The sequence below is a fragment of the Melozone crissalis genome, unplaced genomic scaffold (assembly GCF_028551555.1).
Source record: "Melozone crissalis strain CALT ecotype California unplaced genomic scaffold, PUWL_Pcris_2 ptg000019l_1, whole genome shotgun sequence".
NCBI classification, from domain to species: domain Eukaryota; kingdom Metazoa; phylum Chordata; class Aves; order Passeriformes; family Passerellidae; genus Melozone; species Melozone crissalis.
In genome coordinates this window covers 1297501-1317480 of record NW_026535797.1, presented here as the reverse complement: position 1 = coordinate 1317480, position 19980 = coordinate 1297501, and the positions used below count along the sequence as shown (strand labels likewise).

The 19980-nt window shown below is 41.4% G+C and overlaps 1 protein-coding gene across 10 annotated transcripts in view; it reads right to left on the bottom strand.

The window, feature by feature from the left end:
• Window positions 1–10002: 10002 nt before the first annotated feature.
• Window positions 10003–19980, bottom strand: part of EBF3 (EBF transcription factor 3) — a 120127-nt gene continuing 110149 nt past the window's right edge. For 5 of the 10 annotated variants that reach the window (XM_054276677.1, XM_054276678.1, XM_054276679.1 and 2 more), the window contains 5 exons: window positions 18810–18875; window positions 18005–18182; window positions 16618–16803; window positions 15937–16134; window positions 10003–10051 (listed from right to left, as the gene is read on the bottom strand). In XM_054276677.1, coding sequence (XP_054132652.1) covers window positions 10020–10051; window positions 15937–16134; window positions 16618–16803; window positions 18005–18182; window positions 18810–18875 — 660 coding nt within the window. In that variant the 3' untranslated portion in view covers window positions 10003–10019. Of the gene's footprint in view, window positions 10052–15936; window positions 16135–16617; window positions 16807–18004; window positions 18183–18809; window positions 18876–19980 lie in introns of all 10 variants that reach the window. The other 5 variants (XM_054276682.1, XM_054276683.1, XM_054276684.1 and 2 more) reach the window with 3 other exon arrangements.

Sequence of the window (19980 nt, the reverse complement as noted above, 5' to 3'; positions counted from 1 at the left end):
AACTCACCACAGGGACAGGCAGGGAGTGGAGGGAGATGCTCGTTTTCCTCTTCATCCTGGCGGGGTGTTAAGTTTGAAATCTCAGCTTTGCTGGAATTCACATGTCCATATTTAACTGCTTCACTGCTTACTGGAACGTCGGATCCAGCCAGGGAAAAAAAAGCAGGAATATGATTGAATATATCTGGCAGGACCTGATATTCCCACTCATTTTGAATCTGATCCAGCAGCAGCCAAGGCAATTAAATAACAAGTTTTTCTCTGGCGAAATGAGTTGCAAAATGCCCCCAGCTGCATGATGTAGGAAATACACCTTGATTTTACTAATTGCTGTGCCTGTACCTCTCTGGGGCGGATCCAAGGCGGCTCCCCAGGTTGCACATTGTGTATTCCAAGGAGCTGAGCCTGGCTGGGATGGGTTATCCCCTTCCATGAGCCCGGGATGAGGCGCTGAGTGAGGGCTGGTGAAAGGTGAGCGGATCCGCTTTGCTGCAAACATCAAACATCCAACATCATCTGCCATCCCTGGGGCTGGCTGGGGAGAGCTCGGGCTCAGCCTCTCGCTGAACAAAGGCCAGCCCGGGGTAGGTGCAGCTCAGCTTTAGTGAGGCAGCAAAACGCAGCCCAAAGAGAAGAATTTCAGGAGACCAGCTGGTGTGGAGTCACAGCTTTGCCCTCGGGGGCTGGAACTGAGCTGTCCCAGCACTGTCACCAAACCCCTGGGATCTCCTCTATCACATGACCTCCAAGGAGTTGGAATTTTTTTTTAAAATCTAATGATTTGAAAGAAAAAAATGTTAGATCCAAATCATTGCAGGCTGCAGCACACACAGGCGTGTGATGGGCTTGGATCAGCCTGGCCAAGTGCAAGGGGTTAGAAGTGGATGAGCTTTGAGATTCCTTCCAACCCAAACCATTCCATGACTCTGTGACATTGCACCTCCTTTACATCACCTGAATGACCCAAAGATGCTCCCCCAGTGCAGGACAGAGCTGGGATCAGCCCTGCTCCCCACAGCAGCTTTGGGAGAGCCCAGATGGGTGCTGGGAATGCCTGCATTGATCCCAAATTCCGCTGGCTCCGTACCCAGTGCCACCTCCAACAACAGGGCCGGGGACAGGAGGCTCTGCTGGGACACCGAGACACACGAGGAGGTTTGGACCAGCAGCCTGAGCAGTGGCATTGCCAAATCTCAATTCAGGAAGATGTGGGTCTAGGGAAGGGAAAAAGAAGGGTGGGTTTCTGTAAAAGAAGAGGAAAAGCCCAAAGGCCGAGGCTCACAGGGTGACTTTATTTACGGACGCTTTCAGATATGAGCCTTTCTCCTATTGCTCCTCTGACATCTGGCTGCTCACCATCCTGCCCCAAACACCCACTTCAGGGGCATGGCAAGGGCAAAAAAAGAGAATGAAAAAAGAAAGAGGGGGGAAAAAAAACCCAAAACTTTGCTAGAAGGACAAAAAATTTTTTTTTTGAGAAAAGCACAAGTCTGTCTCCCTCAAAATGTATAGAAAATTCAAGCTTATCTCCATTCAAGATGTTTTTCAAATACAATTCTCACTGAAAATGAGGGGAAATGTACTGTCTGATCTATCTTTTATTAATTTTTCCCTGAGAATGTCAGCTCATTCTCCTAAGGGGAGATTATTCCCATTATCAACAAATTTAACTGGTTTTGTTCAAATCTAAGAGCGTTACTGAATTTGCACTTCCTTTGACTGATCACGGAGCTCTCCCTATTATTTAATTTATTTACATTCATGTATGCAATTATATTTTGTAATCTGATTATGTGGTTTATATCTTTGTAGGGATGAGAATGCAGAATGTTGCATTTCTTTTTATTATATGAGTTGTCAAGTTCTTTTTGGATGGAAATGAGAGTTCGGTACCGCTGTGGTGAGAACAGCATTAATTCCATCAGTTAACCAGACCTACCAAAATAGTGCTGGCTGCAAAATCAAGGAGCATATTCTGCACCTGAATGATAAATTTCATTAATTAATTTGACTGATAAAGTTAATATGCAAAGGAGATATTATTATCTATAGTAAAAAAAAATTAATAGGTGGTTTCTGATCATCACATCCTTAAGATATTAAAACCCAGCAGATCTTATCCTTTGGAATTTATTTTTTATTCATGGATAGGGAGAGGAATACACATTTTCTGCTCTTCCAACTCCCAGTCATGTTTTCAGTTCTAAGTGAGTTTGTCATTGGGCTGAACCAGATGAACACATTGAAATGAAGAGGAGAAAACCAACCCAACTCAGCCATTGCTGAAATTGCTGTCACCAGGTTTGTCACTGCAAAAACTCTGACTGCAGGTGCTGAGCTGGGTCCTGCCAGCTGGGTCATCTGAACCACCTCGAGACGACCTCACAAAGCATCATCTGCCTAAAACTCTTTTGCATTTAATCTGAATTATTTGTCCAAGTTATTTTCCTTGGGTTCCTTCCTATGGCAGGCTCTGCATCCATAGGTTCTTTTATAATACTTGGGGGCTGCACTTGGCCAGCATGAGCACAGCTTTGCTTCTGGTAGCTGCTTTCCAGGCTTATTTAAAAAAAAAGAATACCAAATTTAAAATTATTTATTGCAGATTTCTGGTGTACATCGCTAATGTAAATATGGCTCAACTGTATTTTTTTTATTCATTTCTGTGTTTATTCATGTATTTATTATCTTTGAGCCATTCCAGTTACTTGGTCAGGGCCTTTTACAACCATCAACAGCAGAGCATTTTTGAAATCTTTATGTGCAATACCCTGAATAGGTTGTTTCAGGACACATTTTTTTGTTATTAGGGCTGCTCTTAGTCTGTGTTCCCTGTGCTCTGCCACTGCTCAGGGCTGAGCTGCTGAGGGATCCTGGCAAATCCCTGGTTGGGGATATGCAGCTCTGGAAAAGGACTGAGAAGGACAAGGATGGCTTGGAGTTCTGTAAAATGTTATTTTAGCAGGCTTGGGCCAGTTAATACTGGTTTAGAGTTTTGAAAGGCCTCTGAGTAGCTTTCCAATTATAAAAAATTCATTTATGCTTATATTTTGTTAAGTACTGATATCCTTGGGCCCCTGCACCCCAGACTTTAACATCTCCAGGGATTTGTTAGGATTTGTTTAGATTTGTGGGGTCCGTGGTCCTCACCCATGGGCTTGGCTTCACCCCTTGGTGCCTCAGAGGCTCCTGGCTGGTCCCTACCCACTGCTTGGCCCCTGTAAATTCTTCAGGCTGTGCTTAAGGGGTGAAATAAGTGAAGAGATAGTTGAGGAGAAATCTTGGAACTCCTTGCAGAGATCCTTGGGACACTACAGCAATTTTTTGGATTCGTGACCTGCTCTAAGATGAGACACACGGATAAACAAAAAAGGTAAGGAAGCTCCATGGACTGAATTCGTCTGCCCAAGTAGACTTGTGAAATGGTTATTAGAGGCATTATTATTATTATTATTATTATTATTATTATTACTCATTACAGTTTCTTTTATGTCTGTAGACACAAGAGCCTGGACCTAGAGCTGTCCTAAGGAGGAAAAGGGTCCCTGGCACAGGTGCCCAGAGCAGCTGTGGCTGCCCCTGGATCCCTGGCAGTGCCCAGGGCCAGGTTGGACATTGGGGCACCCTGGGACAGTGGGAGGTGTCCCTGCCATGGCTGGGTGGCACTGGGGGGGTTTGGGGTCCCTCCCAACCCAAACAATTCAAGACGCACCCCAAGAACTCAATCCCGTAACAGAATTCCATGGCACAAGGAAGGAGATAGTTAAAAACAACTTTATTGGGTTTCATTGTACAATTTTTTTTCACATCTTTCTCCTTTCTTCTCTCCATCTTCCCCTTGGTATTTCCATCCCATGTTTCCCTGTAGATACAGGGCAACTCTTGACTGGCTGTGCTACCCACACCAATTCCAGCCTCAGTTTCCTTTTTTTTCACTTGATATTTCTATTTTAGATTTTACACAGTAAGAAATCTATGACTTTTGTCTGGTTGAAGCAAAGCAGCTTTCAGATAATTTTCTTGCACCCTCACCACCTCTATTCAGTACTTGCTTTTGCTACAAAGTCATTTCTCAAACAGCTTAATTTACTTAAAGATAAGTGCAAACGAAGAGTCACATAACTAAAATCCTCTAAAAGTTTGTGGGCACCAAAAATGTACAATTTTGTGACTAATTAACTGCACCTTTTAATTCATTATGTCCTTTCAGTAATAGCATGAAGAAAACAAAGGGAAAACAAAACCATTAAGTGCAACTGTTGCTTTATTTAAATGCTTAAGAAATAAAATCTTTAGGAAATAAAATCAAGCCACAACGGTATCACCTCTGTCACAGTCATGTTCCAGCTGGTCAAAGTGCTTCAGTGAGTCACCCTTGAAGCAGGGTCCCAGACCAGGAGTTCTCAGCTCCTCCATCTGTTAATTGTGATCTGAGCACTGAGAAATTATATTTGATATTTCATCTAACATTGAAATTTAGCATTGCACAGGAGAAAGGGAAACGGCTTGGGTTTCATTATTTGATTTCTACAATTTTAAGTTCTAGGACAGTTCATTTAATTACATCTTTAGTGTTTTATGAAGCATCTGGGTAGAGTTTTGAAGAATACCAGCAACTTTTAAAAACTTTTTTATGACTTGTGGGACTTCAGGAACGTTCCTCCTTTGTATGCTGTAGTTTAGAGGCTGTTTGCATGCCCTGACTCCAGACTGGATGCTTTCTCTTCCTTTCCCTGTAAAACTTAGGGCACTACATCGAACGACAAGTGGCCAAAAAGGGAGGGAAGGGAAAAAAAAAAAAATCAATTTGTAATCTGATTTGAGGGTTTTGATTTCCTCTGATGAGTTTCAATTTCATTAAAAGCAACCTTATTCGCACATAAAAGAGCTCCTTGAAGGGTAAAGCGGGGAATTGTCTCAGGGAGGATAAAGCAGCGGCGCTCCTTTGTGTGGTTTATCCAGGGCATTAATTTGGGGCGCGGTGCGCGCGGACGGGCGGGTGTGGGTTATCGGCGCCGCGATCTGCGCGCGGGGGAGGCGCTCACAAGGGCTCACATTCAGCCACCACTGCGGGCCCTATTGACACCTGCGTTATCAACAGCCCTTATTATCTGCTTAGCGGCGGGTCGCAGCCCGCCGGTGACATAATAAGCTACAAATCACTGGTGGGGCCTTTCTGCATTCTCCTAATTGTGTGTATTCTCTGGGAAAAAATTATCGCCGGGCCTCTTGTCTTGATGAGAAATTGACATTTTCTGGCGGAGCCTGGCGAGGACTATGTGGGGAGATAAGACTTATAGTTGTTTTAAAGGAGTGCAGCCATTCTTTCAGAGGCCTCTTTATTGCTCTAGTTGACCCACTTGATGAGTATGGATTTCATGAGGTCTTTTTCAGCATTTGAACTATAAAAGGTTCAGAATGACACCACCCCTTATAGACAAAAGATAACCTTGCCCTTTGAATATATTGATTCTTTATTAACTAGGCTGTTTAATGCAATGAAATGAGGCATTAGATTGAAGCCTATTTCAAGTGCTTTGAATAATCTTTAAAAGCTTGAAAGACTTTTAAAAGCTGCTCTGCAATAATTGGCATGTACTTTTAGAGACTCTTATTCCTTCGTTTTGATTAAGGAATTTTTATCATCTTCCTGTGTCTAAACTCACTGTGGGCTGACACAACATATTTCCTCAGCAGGGCTCTTACCCAGATGTGTCGTAGGTGGTGGATTGCTCTAGGAATTGTCATATGTGGGTTTTCTCCTTTTGTGTTTTCCTTGCATTGAAAGTTAGAGGAACCATTTAGATGCTCATTATTCAAACCTTTGAAATAAAACTAAAAGGAAAAGTGCCAGTAGGCATCGTGCAGACTTTCATCCCTAAAAACCAGCTTATTTTTTAGTGGGATGCATCTGATTATGCCGCCTTTTAAACACGATACACAGACACGCACTCAGAGTAGAACAGTTTTCAATGCATAATAATAATAAATAATAAAAATAATAATAATCCAAAGTGTTCTGAAGATTTAACACCTTTTTTTTATCAAATCCATTTTCATCTGACATGAAAACTATGGAAATGCTGGAGAAGAAAGGAAGCATGGTTAAAAATCCTGGTTTTCCTGCAGGTTGTGACTGCAGTGACCGAGTTTTGCCTTCTCCCCACTCCGTCCCTGAACCACGGAGGGGCTGGGACATGCAGTGTGTCCTTTGGCACTGGATGCACACACACCACTCCATCCCTTCACTTTGGAGCTCCGAGTTTCTCAGTGCCCTCTCAAAGTTGTCAGCAGCCCTCTGATTAATGACCAGCTCAAACTCCAGAACAAACTCCCCGTTTCACCACCACAGGCACTTACATTCCTCTGCCAGACCCATGCTCCTGTGGAAATGCCCTTTTTTTGGTGGTGCTGGTCACACACAAGGATACAGGAGCACATTTGGTGTCTGGGATGGGGAACTCAGACCTGTACATCAGGCAAAGCTTTGCAGCTCTCTCCAGCTCCGAGGCTGCATGTGCCCACCTCATTATAAATATATTTTTGCACCCATTATAAGTGCATTGCACACATTATGGCCCAGAGGATGAAATATTTGTGCTCAGTATTATAATTAGCAAAAGAATTTGCTTCCTTCTCAGCAGTTGAGAGACGAGCACGTCGACCTTCAGTGTCAAACCACCACATGGAAAATTTGGGTTGTGCTCTGTTTAAAATAACTTTTCCTGTTTACAGACTTTTACAATATGATATTAAAATAGTAAAAGGGGAAAAAAAATCTATTGTTACCTTTGCTTTACAAAAAGCCTGTCTGAAGTGCACCGTTTTGGTTAAATAAGAAAATGAGATATTCTGCTGTTATCTTCACAAAAAGTGAGCAGTTTTGGATAAACACTTCACCGAGGCTGAGCAACAAGTGATTGGCACTGCAGAGCAGAGATCTCCTTCCTCATCCTCCTCCCAGGGAACTGGAAAGACCACGTCAAGGGTTTGGGATTTTTCATAACAAAGGAATAAAAATTCCGATATTTAGAAATGAAACCCCCAGTGTTGCGTTATTTCGTTTAGTGTTTAGTCACTTTTTTTAATAATCAAACCAGATAAAATTACTAAAAATGAAATTCACAGACAAGAAATACTTTAATTAAATATTGTGTAAAATGAACATTTTTTTATACAGTTAAATATATGAAAAAATGTACAGATAAAACAATCTTATTGTAGGGTTTTTAACAGTAAAATCTACCATTTAGTGAAGCTTTCCGTCTGGAGACAATGAAGCAATGAGTGCATTGACTAATTAATCTAAAACACAAACAGATTGCATTTATGAAGGAACTTGCAGACTTTCTTAACATGTACACGTGACCTCTTTTTTAAAATTTTTTAGAGCAAAACCTTACTTAGACAAAATATAACGGAGACAATTCAGTTCCAAAGTGACTTCTCAGGCTTTCCCACCTTGGCCATGCTCACAGAGCTGTGCTACGCTGAACCCTTCTTCTAAACCTTCCAGAAAAGCTTGACTAAAATGTGCATTTTTATTTTTTGCCCAAAAAGAAAAAAAAATACAAAAATAATAATAATAATAAAAAAAAATTAATAATAATTAGCAAAATGATCCCTCCTTTTTTGGTTAAAAGGTGAATTCTGCTGCAGTTTGCAACGTGTTTTGCAGTGCTGCGCTGGCAAAGGATTTAGTGCAAAGTGAAAACAAAAACAACTCCACGTTTCTCTGGCTGGATTTGGCACTGAGAGCCACGGAATACAACGGAGGTCATTCCAGTTTAAAAAGTACCGTCGGCTACGGGTTGATTACAAAAAGTTCCCTAAAAAAAACCCCAAGAAACCTAAACAAACAACTCCCAGACATTAAAAATTCGGTGTGATCCTGATTTCCCGTGGAACCTTCCCCGGTTTTGAGCAGAGCAGAGTTTGGGAGAATGCAGAGTGCAGCAGAAAATCGACACGTAAAGGAGTGGCAGAATTGTACACCGGGATTGTGCTTTTTTTTCCCCCCCTTATTTTTTACACCAGAAATCATCCAAATGAAGTCGTGATTAACAATTGCGGTGTAAGCCTGTGATAAAACAGCACAAAAGTTCTTCAAAGAAGTTCACTTTTAAGGCATCAGAGAAGTTCATGTGGCAAACATTTTAATTAAAACATCGGAAGTGAATTTATTTTTAAACTTTAGGCCTCTGAATTTTTCCAGTAAACACAGTTCAGCTATGTGGCAAAGTCATGGGTGGCAGCTAAAAAATGACTTTTTACAATCTTAAAAAAAAAAAAATTAAAGATAAAATTAAAAAATAAAGAAAATAAACAAACAAAAAAAGAAAAAAAAAAAAAAGCAACCACAAAATAGATTCATCTTTTCTGTGGCTGTATCACATGCACATATTCTACTAGTATTCATTACAGCCATGTGGCACAATTTTGATTTGACTATACAACAAACGACTTCTTCTCTCAAAATTATTTGTTCAGATAACTTAAAAATAATATAAAAATAAACAATGAATTTGAATTTTTGAAAAAAAAATTAAAAAAAGAAAGGATGGAAAGGCTAAACAATAGCAACCTTATGAAGTACAAATGAAATGCACAGACACTGATTTATTTAAAAGAAAAACATGAAGGCAACAGTTCTTGGCTTAATGCTATTTTCAGCATCATGATACCAGGCCAGGACAAAAACCAATACATACAAGAACATAAAAAAAATGATGAAAAGCAATATACAAAATTTCAAAGATAAATACAATATTTATAGTTGATATGTTACAAAATAAATTCCCTTAGTGACTGCAAGTGTTTATGTGAAAGAAAGTGTTGCAATGGATAAGATTATTTTATTCCTTATAGCGGTCATAAGGAATAAAATCTGCTTTTTTTTGTCTAAATATTTAAGTGGATCTGAAAAAAATTCAAGACAAGTGTATAAATATTTAGCTACAACTTTGGCAAAATCACAAAAGTCTACAATTTTATAACCACATACAAAACACATTAGGGAAGAAGGATCTAGAAGTCAAAAGGACAATTTTCTGGTACAAGAAACATAGACTTCACAGTAGCCTAAAATGCAATAGTATACAGTGCTAGCAAAAGTTGAAAAAATGTTGCAGATCACACTTGCTTAACAGGAAGCTCTAGCAGTGGAAGTATATTTTTTTCATTTTTTTTAAACCAACAGACAGTAGCAATTTCTTTTTTTTTTTTTTCTCTGTCAGTGTGCTTGTTGAAGGCAAGAGAATTCAATATCAAAGTTACAATTTCTAACTACAATAAGTTACAAAGTTCCATTTCATTAAGATGAAGTTAAGCAACGATAAACCCCCCCGCGCCCGCCCCCACGCCCCGGTTTTTTGTGTGGTTTTTTTTTCCTAATCATATATTCATCCTTTTTTTTTTTTATTCTTTTTTTTTTCCAGTTTGATGGCTCATAACCTCCTTGGCCCCCTTTTTTTTTTTTTCCACCACAAAAAAATATTTCACATTATAGAGATACACAACCATTGTGAATCTAGTTATGAGTACAGAAAAATGTTCGGAGGCATTTTTCATCAGTGTTTCATGATAATCAAAATGGTGCATCCACAAAGTTTCTCCCAACACATAGCAAGTACTAGACATAGCCAAGACGTAATCAGAAACTTTATACAAAATAGGCGTCGCTTTTTCCTTATTCTCCAGGACTGAGAAATGTGAAAATATGAGAAAAATTCAGTCAATAAAATGGAATTGTTCATGAAGAAGTAGGTTGTTTTGCATGTAGATTCTTAATAGTTTAAATAAAATCTTTAAACAAAGTCTTTTTTTTTTTTTTCCTTTTTTTGTGGGGTTTTTATTTTTGTGGGGTTTTTTTTTTTTAATTTTTTTCCTGTAGCATTTTCGGTTTTGTTGCTGATTCTGCGTGAAGATACTGCTTCCATCAGCATGTCTTAATATACTAAACTTGTCCCCTAAGCCCATCCTCTGCAGCTCGGTGCTACGGTAGGTAAACAAAAGTGACTTTACATTGGCGGGACTACGAGCCCGGACATGGCTAAAAGGAAAAAGAGAAGAAAAGGAGCTGTTATTGGCAGGCTGGGCTCAGAGCCGCACAGGACAGGGAGGGAGGATGCAGAGCATCCCCAGAGCAAGGACCATGGACGCTCCTCCCAGCAAATCACCCCAAACAGCCTCTCCTCGAGAAAGGAGCTCTGGGGGCAGAACATCAGAACATCTCTGGTTCCCCAGGCTCAATTCTCCCCAGGCTCATGAAACCTCCTCTGGCTGTATCCCCATCCCTTGGGGGCATCCCCAGCAATCACCTCTTCATGCCCTGGGCAGAAAAACCTCGTTTTCCGCTATTCTACTTCACGATAAAAGCAGGACTGAGAATGCCAAGGACTCTCCAAAACCAAAACCAAGAGCTCTAAACCCTCTCCCAACCCCAGAGCTCAAACACCATAAAAAGACATGATATTAATACCCCTGACCAGTCATATCCTGGGGTTTCTTAATAGAAAAAGACTGAGATGCCAACAACCACTGTTTTTTCCTTGTTAACTCTTTGGTAGAAGCACAGTTCAGACAGTCTTTAATTTTAGTGTTGTTTAATTTTTGCCGTAATGCTATTTCTCATTAATTTATGTACAACAGATATTAATAAATTTGTTCGTGTAGCGATGTGAACTTCAATTTCTCAGTTCATTAATTTCAACAATATTAATTTATTTCAGATTCGCCGTTGCAGCTTTATGGTTTGGAAGAGCTGGGTCTGTACACATTTCATAGGTAACACCACCATCAACAGCCCAGAGCAGCCCCTGGTCCTGCCAGAGCCTTCTGTGGATTTGGATGGAGCTAAACCTCCCTAAAACACAGCTTAGGCGATGTCTGTGAAACAGGATAAAATCTTCCAACTCTGCCGTTTTTCTCCCCAGTTAAACGTGTCAAAAAAAACAAAATCAAAACTGAAGTTATAATTTTGCAACATTCTTCATAATGAATGTTTTAAACCTAACCAGCAACTTAAGTTACAAAATTTAACTGGAGAACAGTGGTTATATTGGCAGAGAGCTTTTCTACCCAAAATATTCAGTTTCCTTATCGTGTTTTCAGAGAATCACAAAAATCATTTAGGTTGGGAAAGGTCTCCAAGATCACCAAGTCCAATCTGTGCCCCATCCCCACCTCACAGGTGACACAGAATGTCACCTCCAGCAAATTCTTTGGACTCCTGCAGGGATGGGGACTCCAAAGCTCCCTGGGCAGCCCCTGCCAAGACCTGACCACCCTCAAAAAAACATCACAAACTTCACTGGATGTCCTCTGTTCCACCCCTCATCAGGCCAGGATGGGCTTTAAGGTCCCTTCCAACCCAAACCATGCTATGATTCTGCTGTGTGAAAATTTAGATTATCCGCTGCCATACTTTTCCGGAGGAAAGAAAAAACATCTCAGTTTTTAATTTAACCATTTTTGTTGAGCTCTCTTTGTGGCATAGTCTGAGAGGGGGTGCAAGGCTGGTGCTCCAGATGTGCATTTCACAATTTATTTTAGAAGCAATCTTTGACAATTGTGAATTTCTGCACTGAGCTTCCTGCTGTGCAAATTGATACCAAACGCCTTCTTAAAGAAAAATGAGCTGGTGAGTTTTTTAATAATAATTTCAATACTTTCATCTGGAGGAAGATCAGAAAATTAAGCAGGATGCAATTTTAAAAGAATATAGAGAGCCTTTTGCTGTGCATAATAGTCCTATAATCAGAGAGCAATATCTTTCACAATCTATAGAAAGCAAATTACAATTGAAAACCAAATTTTGAACACATATTGTGCTTCCAACTTCGCAGCCAGCCAGTAGTCTCTCACTAAAAAATTTCTTTTCTACCTTTAATGCTCATTGTTTTAAACAGGAAAAGCCTCTCTGCCCTAAGGAACACACATGGCAGGATTCTGCTCTTAAAAAATTCGTGTGAGTACTTGACTTTCTGATCATAGACTGTGGAGGTCACTCAGAGTCAACAAGATTGTGGCTTTTTGGATAAGGCCCAAAAGCCCTTTTCTGTGGGATTACTCACAGGAGTGAGCCAGGCCCTGGGGACGGCAGGGGGACAGTTCTCCTGCAAGAGCTGCAGCTCCTGAGTGCTGGCCCTCCTCAGGCTGACCATGGCCAAGCAGCTGGCCATGCATGGGGGGCAGCAAGGGGGAGCCCTGGCTGGCATCGCCCCCAGCCTGACCTCTCTGAGGTCTCCCAGATTGCCTTCTTCACTCTTAACCTCTGTCTTCATTGCTGAATCACCAAATCCCAGAATGGTTGGGGTTGGAAGGGATCTTAGGGACCATCTTGGTCCAAACCCCTGTCATGAGCAAGAACAACTTCCACTGGAAATTGTCTTGGATGTCTTTACCAAAAAAGTGTCACCTACAGGTGTCTCCTTGTTCACTCTTGGGCAGCAGGTCCTACAGCACAGAGGGGTTTTGGGGTTGTGCTCACAGGCAGCAAGATCTTGCTGCTGGTGTGGTGGGCTCGGGTGGTCCTGATGCTCAGGGTTGCATCAGCACAAGCCAGAAATCAGGGCAGCTCAACTTCTGTTTAACCCTTTGTTAGGGGACAAAACAACCCCCCTGAGGTCCAGCTGGAGCTGCTTAATTCTGCGGCTCTCGCCAACTTAGGTGCACCACAAGCAGCATTTTTGCCACACAGAGATACCCTACAGTGGTTTACCCACCAGGGAGGGGTCAATTAACCCCCAAATCCCCACAGAAGGACCATCCTTGTCTGAATTCTCATCCATTCTTATCCAAGGCCCTGCTTATCCATAAACTGCAGGATTTGCCTCTTATGCACCACCAGTGAGCTCTTACTGCCCCTTGGCTTGCCTGAATGTGGCCATTCCTAACAGTGACATCTCCTCAGCTCCTTCACACCCTGCCCTAAAATGAGATTCTGTACTTGAAGATTACCAAAAAAACTTCAGCTGCGTTGGACTGCAGCTCTCAAATTCCATATTTTACCTTAATGTAGAAAATGTGCTGATCAGAAAGCTCTCAAGGTGATTGTACAGAGTCCAGAAAGCAACTAATTAAACTTTAAAAAGAGTTCCCTGACAACAAATGACTGAGAAAATAGGAAGGAAGAAGCAGAAGCTCCCTAATGAACTCTATGTATCAAATGCAGTGTAGATAAGTACCCACACAGCAGTGTTGGTGGTTTTTCTTGGCGATGCCTCATGAAGGAAGGAGCTGACAAACCCATCCCTGTCCTACCCCTCAGCCCTGGCTGCAGCTCAGGCCAAGGCACAGATGTGAGGATGAAAGGGTGAATTTGAGGCCTGTTGTGAGCTCAGTCTGAACTGACTCAAAGAATCAAGGTGGAAGAAGGGATGGTGCCTCTGCTGGGATGGTGAAGGAGCTCACAGAGACTCCTGGGTGGGGAGGTGAGGTGGTGCTGAGGCCGTGGCATGGGGAAAGCTGTGGCTGCCCCATCCCTGAGAGTGTCCCAGGCCAGGCTGGACTGGCCTTGGAGCAGCCTGGGACACTGGAAGGTGTCCCTGCCCAAAAGTGGAGCTCAATGATCTCCAAGGTCCCGTCCAACCCAAACCATTCCAGGATTCTGTGATTCCATGCCAGTTCCCTAACTCCCACAGCACTGAGCATCGCCTTGGGGTGCTGCCTACTTCGCATAAATTATGCAATTTTTTTTGCCACAGCCCTGGAAGTCGCTGCCCTAGGCACCAGGCCAGAAGGACATTCTGCCTGTTTCTCTGGGTCATTCTGCTCAACACAAAATGACTCAGGTTCAGCTGACAGAGGAAAGTTGGCCATTTTTATTTAATGAATTATTTATTTATCTGTGCATTATCTATTTAATTTCAACACATGGATTGCAGCACCCAAAAACCAGGGATTGAAGGCATGGTTAGATCTTCACTGGGTTCTCTGGGCATGGAAAGAGCTTAGTGCAAAGCAAGGTTGGGCTCAGCTTAAGAGCTGAATTCATGACCTATTTAACAAACCACTACGGGCTGATTCCAAGTCATCTTCTGAGCTTTACACAAAAAGCATTTTGTACCTGAGGATGGAGATGTGCAATTACTGGGGGCCTGGGGAGGTACTAAGGGACATCAGGTGCTTATTCAGCCCTCCCAGTTGTCCTTAAAACCCCACTTTGAGGTAATCTAGAGATTTTAAGTACCTAAAACCTCAAGTATAAGACCCTTACTCACATACTTAAATGGCAAAAATCTGGATCTTTTTAATTTAGATCTTTAAATAATTGTGTTTATCAGAGTAAATCAAAATCAATTCATTGATCTTCCTGCCTCGCATCTAAACCATATGTTACCACATTTATATTATATATTTATTTTTGTTTATTTTTTATTATTTATTTTACTATCTCATTTTTCCTTTTTTTTTTTCATTATTTTATTTCAGTATTTACTTTTCATGCCAGTGCCTTCTAACAAAAAGAGGAAAGTAGGACACTGGATTATTTTAGGAATGGATTATCTTTTCTAAGAATATGGATATAGTTTTCTACTTACAGTAGTAACACAGTGTAGCTTCCACTAAAGAAATACACAAAAAACTGTTAATTTAATTATCCTTTCCTTTAGCATCATGCTACAGTGAGTTTGCGCATCTGGATTCTCATCTCTTTGTTGACCTGAGTGCATAACAAGGCCTCTGATGGTTTTTTTGGGCCAAGAAGTTAAGAGCAAGCTACAGGAAGATTCATTTTGAGATCCTGCAGTGGATTTGGGGTGGACAGGCAGCTCTGTGGGATTGGGGTGATGCCCCTCCAAAGTTCCTTCAGCACCCCACAAAATGCTGGTGTCCAGGATTGGTTTGGCAAATTAAAATCCCCCTCATCTGTTTGCCTGTGAGTGCTGGTTGGATTATGGGTGTCATGGTGATATAAAGGATAAATAATCCTGTGCTGCTGCTGCTGCTTAGCTGAGGAAGTCAAGAGGAGCGACGACCCCGGGATGAGACTGTCCTCAACCCTTCCTGGTTTCAATGGGATCTCAAGTGCCTCAATTCACTGCACTGTGCACTGAGATTCCAGCAGAGGTAAACAAACCTTCCCAGTGATTCTAATGCACCCACATGCATGTCAAAATACCCCCAAAAAGTGGCAAAATTGGCCATGAGTCTTCCTTTTTAGGGTGACTTGTTTGTGTTTTTGTCCTCACATTGTGCCGTAATTCCTCCTGCCCCACACCCTGCAGGTGACTACGGACATTCTGCCACTGATTTATCAGTTGTTTCTTGCATTACCCATATGAAATCACATGGATTATAAATTCAAAATAAAAAGGACTAAATATTAAAATTTCCTGCCCTAATTAAAATATTTAGTTCATTTAGGGATGTAAACACTCTAACACCACAGTAAGAGCTGGCGCCACCAGAGCATACAAACCACTGCATACAGGGCTGCCTAGTCCAGGAAAGCTCAGTCCACTGAGTAAGGGCTTAACCTGACTTATTTTAACTTGACATATTTAAAATCACCACTGCACCCTATATAAAGTGAGGAAATCACACTGTGTCCTGCCAGAACACTGCTGGGTTTAAACATCCACAGACATGTGTTCAGAAAACATAAAAACACCAGGAGTACACAAACCCTCCAAGAGGCATTCCGGGATACAGTCTTCCCTTAAAATTTAAGGCACGGACTCCTAAGGGAAAATGCCAGAAAAACAACTGGTGTTTGCTCTAATGCAAGCATCAAAAATGAACTAAAAACCTGAAAATCTCAGCAGACCATTCACTCTACCCTATTTCTCCCCCTGCTTTTCGCATCACTACAACAGCACTGAAAAATCCAGCCAGGTACCTTTCTCCCCGAGAAAAAAAAAGCACAAAAAAAAAAAAAAAAAAAAAAAAAAAAAAGGCAGCAGAGAGAAAATTGAGAGAGATCGGGCTCACCTTGAAGTCCATTTCCATTTGCACTGGTGCAAGATGGTGGAGGAGAGGCTTGGGGCCTGACAACAGGAGCGAAGGCGCTCTTTTGTTTCACTGCAGAGATGACATTGGCAGGTGAGAATGAGAAAATGCCGTGTGTACTGCTACAGTTTGAAGGGAGGGTGACCGAAGAGGCTGCCATGGTAGGGCTTGACGGCACTACTGCAATAAAGCAAAAATAATCAGGACTCAGATTGAGGTTTTCACGGCAAACACGGAAAAAGAGAGTGATAGGGCCTTGCCTCTTAAAATATATATAGAGATATATATATATAAAAAAAATATATATAAAAAAATAAAAATGAAATGCCTTGGCTTGGCCACTCTCTGGATAACAGGCAAACTCTTTTGTGTTGGACTTTTGTTACGAATTGCGCAGTCCAATTTTTTTTTCGGTTTTTTTTTGTTTTGTTTTGTTTTGTTTTGTTTCGTTCATTCTTTTTTTTTTTTTTTTTCTCGCTATCTGAGATTGTATTCTGGCACAAACAGATCAATTTATTATTTTCATTTTTACGTCCAGCCTCCAGAGTCACCCCTCCTTTTATCCAGTAGCTGACAATAGAGGAAATCAAAACAATGCAAGGAGTTGATTTTGTAGTAAATATGAATCTATATGATGATGTGTTACCAAAAATAGACACTTACTGCCATAAGGAGAGTTAGCTGAGGAGCCATTAAGAAATCCAGGGGAACCTGGTACACCTAGATTGGGCATGCCGGCATTGCCATATCCATTCATGCTATTGCTGACTGTGTTGTAATTGGACTGCTGAGGAGTACTGCTGGGAACATATCCTCGCGGGGAAACACTGCTTGTGTTGCGACTGTAACCTACTGTGTTAGAAACCCCCCCACCCCAAAAAAATAATGTTATTTTATAAGATAGACTTAGGGCTGGGGGGTTTCCTCATGCAGCATATATTACACAGTTTTAATTGATTGCACAGCTTTGCTCTGAGTTGTCTCTCACTGCCCTATCAACTCTTGCAGCTTGAGATAACCTTATCACGCCAACCCTACTTAAATCATCCGCGAGCACTCTATGTTGTCTCTCCTCTTAGCACAGACAGCCAACAAAAGCTCTCTTCGATCCAGCTGTGTCAGGTGCCTTCACGTTTGTCTTTAGGAGCAATTATCAACAGGCTCGAGTCCCGCTTTGTACCAACACACTGCGTGAACTTTCAGCCTCTCCGCACCTTCAAATGCCAGAGCTGACAAGAAAAACTTTTTTGTTGCGGTGATTTACTTTAAAAGGCTGTTTTGGGGCCTTCATTTTGTGATTGATATTTTTTATGCTAACAACAAGCTTTCGTAAGGTGTAGCCATCAGTGAAAACTAATTCAAGAGCAAGTACAGAATTTTATAAGGCTTATTAGCTTGGAAACGCATTAAAAGACAATCTTTTTAGAAGAGGAAACATAGCGGAATCAGGATTTTAAACAACAATTTGTTCCTATCTGAGCAATCAATTTAATAATTATGTTGCAAGCAAAAAAAAATGCGTTTGAACATATCTAATAATCCTGTTTCCCTCCTTTCATTAGTATCAAAATTAATTTTAAATGCAATATACTACATGCATTTTCAATTACAACAGGTAAATTAAATCAACTATTACTTTTATTAGTAACATATATGTCACACATGCCTACAAACAAAGTGTTTTAAAATCACAGACATCAAATTAGATTTATCTGTGTAAATATTCCAAAACCAGGTGGAGGTACAGAGACATAGTTATTTTATAAACCAACCATACACACTGTATATTTACTGCGAATAACAAAGAGCTTTTTACACTTTGCCAATTGTATTTTTTTTTCCCCCACCGGAGATGCTTTATGATAACAGTAAATGAAAGAACAGGGAGAATTAAATATTACGAGAAAAGTTAAAGACGGCATTTCATTCCGCGCTCAGACACACGGCCAGGGGGACAGAGAGAGGGAGGACACGGCGGTGACATCAGCTCGCACCAACGGGCCAAAAGCAGCCAACAAGGTGAAGGATTAACCCTTGAAATCCCACCTACCTTGGTCGTTGGCTTGCGATGTTTCGGAGACATTGACGGCGAGCTGGCTGCTGAAGGAGTTCACGCCCATCATGCCGGTGTGGGCGGGAGTGTTGGCTAGAGTGGGGATCTGGTTGTGGTTGCGGGGCACGCTGTACAACGCCTCAGCAATGTCAGCTGCTCGTTTCAGGATTATTTCCTAGAGAGACACGGAACAAGCACTGACAACTCAGATTTGTGCAAACGCTCCAAAGTCGCAATAGCGCAAAAATTTACCGAAGAGATTCAAGTGGAATTATAGCGAGGTTGGGGGGTTTGCTGCTCGTTCCAACCATGCCCAATTGCTCCTCAACACAGTAAATATACAGAAATGAAGAAATTAACACAAAACTCCAGTTTAGCACTGGAAGCCAGGTGAAAATCGTCACAGGGGTTTTATGCGCCCAAGGCAGGAGTTGTATTTTCAGCAGTTTGCAAAATACAGTACAGCTGATCCACTCGGCTGAGCAGATTTCTTTAGGACTTCCCATTAGTCACTGTATATTTTGGCCCCAGTTCAAGGTTATTCTCTTGCCTTAATGCTTGCTTATGCTTTTGGCACCTCGCACATAATTGTCATTTCTGATAGGCAAACGAGCAGCGAGAGGAGAAGGGGAAGATGAAGCGCTTCCCTCGGAGCATTGCATCACATCACACTGCCCTCAAGGTGGCTGGCAAAGCCTGGCTGTGTACAAAGGCAACGTGCTGATGCTCTGCCAGCCCTGCACAGAGCAGGTATTGATCTACACGTGTCGGCGTGGGAACAAAGAGCGCGCTGCTGACCTACCTGGTTGTTGTGGGGCATCCCATATAGGGCTTCAACAAGGTCTGCTGCTCTCTTAAGTAATACTTCCTAAAGGAAAACAAACAACCTGCGTTATGTTTCACTAAGACAGGAGCAGTGCAGCAATGTTGGCAGTTGTAGGGTCTCTAATTGGAAGGAACTGATAAAGTGGATAAAATACATCACGTGCCACCCGTGTGCTCCCGCTATATTTAGGGGATGCATTACAAAGATAGGAAGGTATTTTGTTTGGGAGGAAAACAGGGCTTGTGGTTTGAAGTCAAAGTTAGAGACGAGCCTAAAAATAATATTGCATTTTACATCCAGCTGTTCAATTATGATTGACTCGGAAAGGTGTTTGCTGCTGTAGCATGTAGCTCTCGTGCTGAATTAGTGAAATCAGTGCTTGAGGTTTAATGATGTAGTCTTATGGGTATTAAACAAACAAACACATGGTAGAGATATGAAAGGCACAGGCATCACATTTGGCTGTTAATTCCTAGCACTTTAGTGGTGAAGAACAATAAGTAATTTTCCATATCTTAATTAAACTGGCAGAGTCCTTAAAGACAACATCTCACCCCTAATTCATGCCCCAAATTTGCAAGTGAGTTCAATGCTTATTCCTCTTTATTTTGAACAATAAAGTGAATTAACTTGGGTTAATCTAGTTCTTTCATAATGACATTAAGAAATTTTTCAATTAACCTCTTTGACTGCATGTTGTAAAGGACTTCATAAATGACTTCACATTCAGAGAGTGTTGAGTACTTGTGCCTGGGGGCATGGATGCACTGAATTTTGTCTTATCCCTGTCTGCATGCCTACTTTCAGTTTTATGATTGTGAGGATTAATCCATAGTTTAGTTAATTTTAAATACAAATGGACTTATTTTTTTTTTTACCTTCGGCTGTAATAAAATTTAGCTGGATTTTTTTTAGGAAAAGATCTAGCCAGGAAGACTTGGGGCATCTCTGTTAGGGATAGGATTTGCGAATTTCTTTGCAACTTATTTGACTTCTTTGAAAGGGATCATTTCTGTGAATGAGGCAAAAACCAACCTGGGTACGACTACTCTGAGTGGAAAAAGATGAGCGATACCCAGTGAGCAGCAGATTATTCTGCTCTTGATACGCTCATGCGCTGCTCCAATCAGAGCTAATGGGAGCCGTG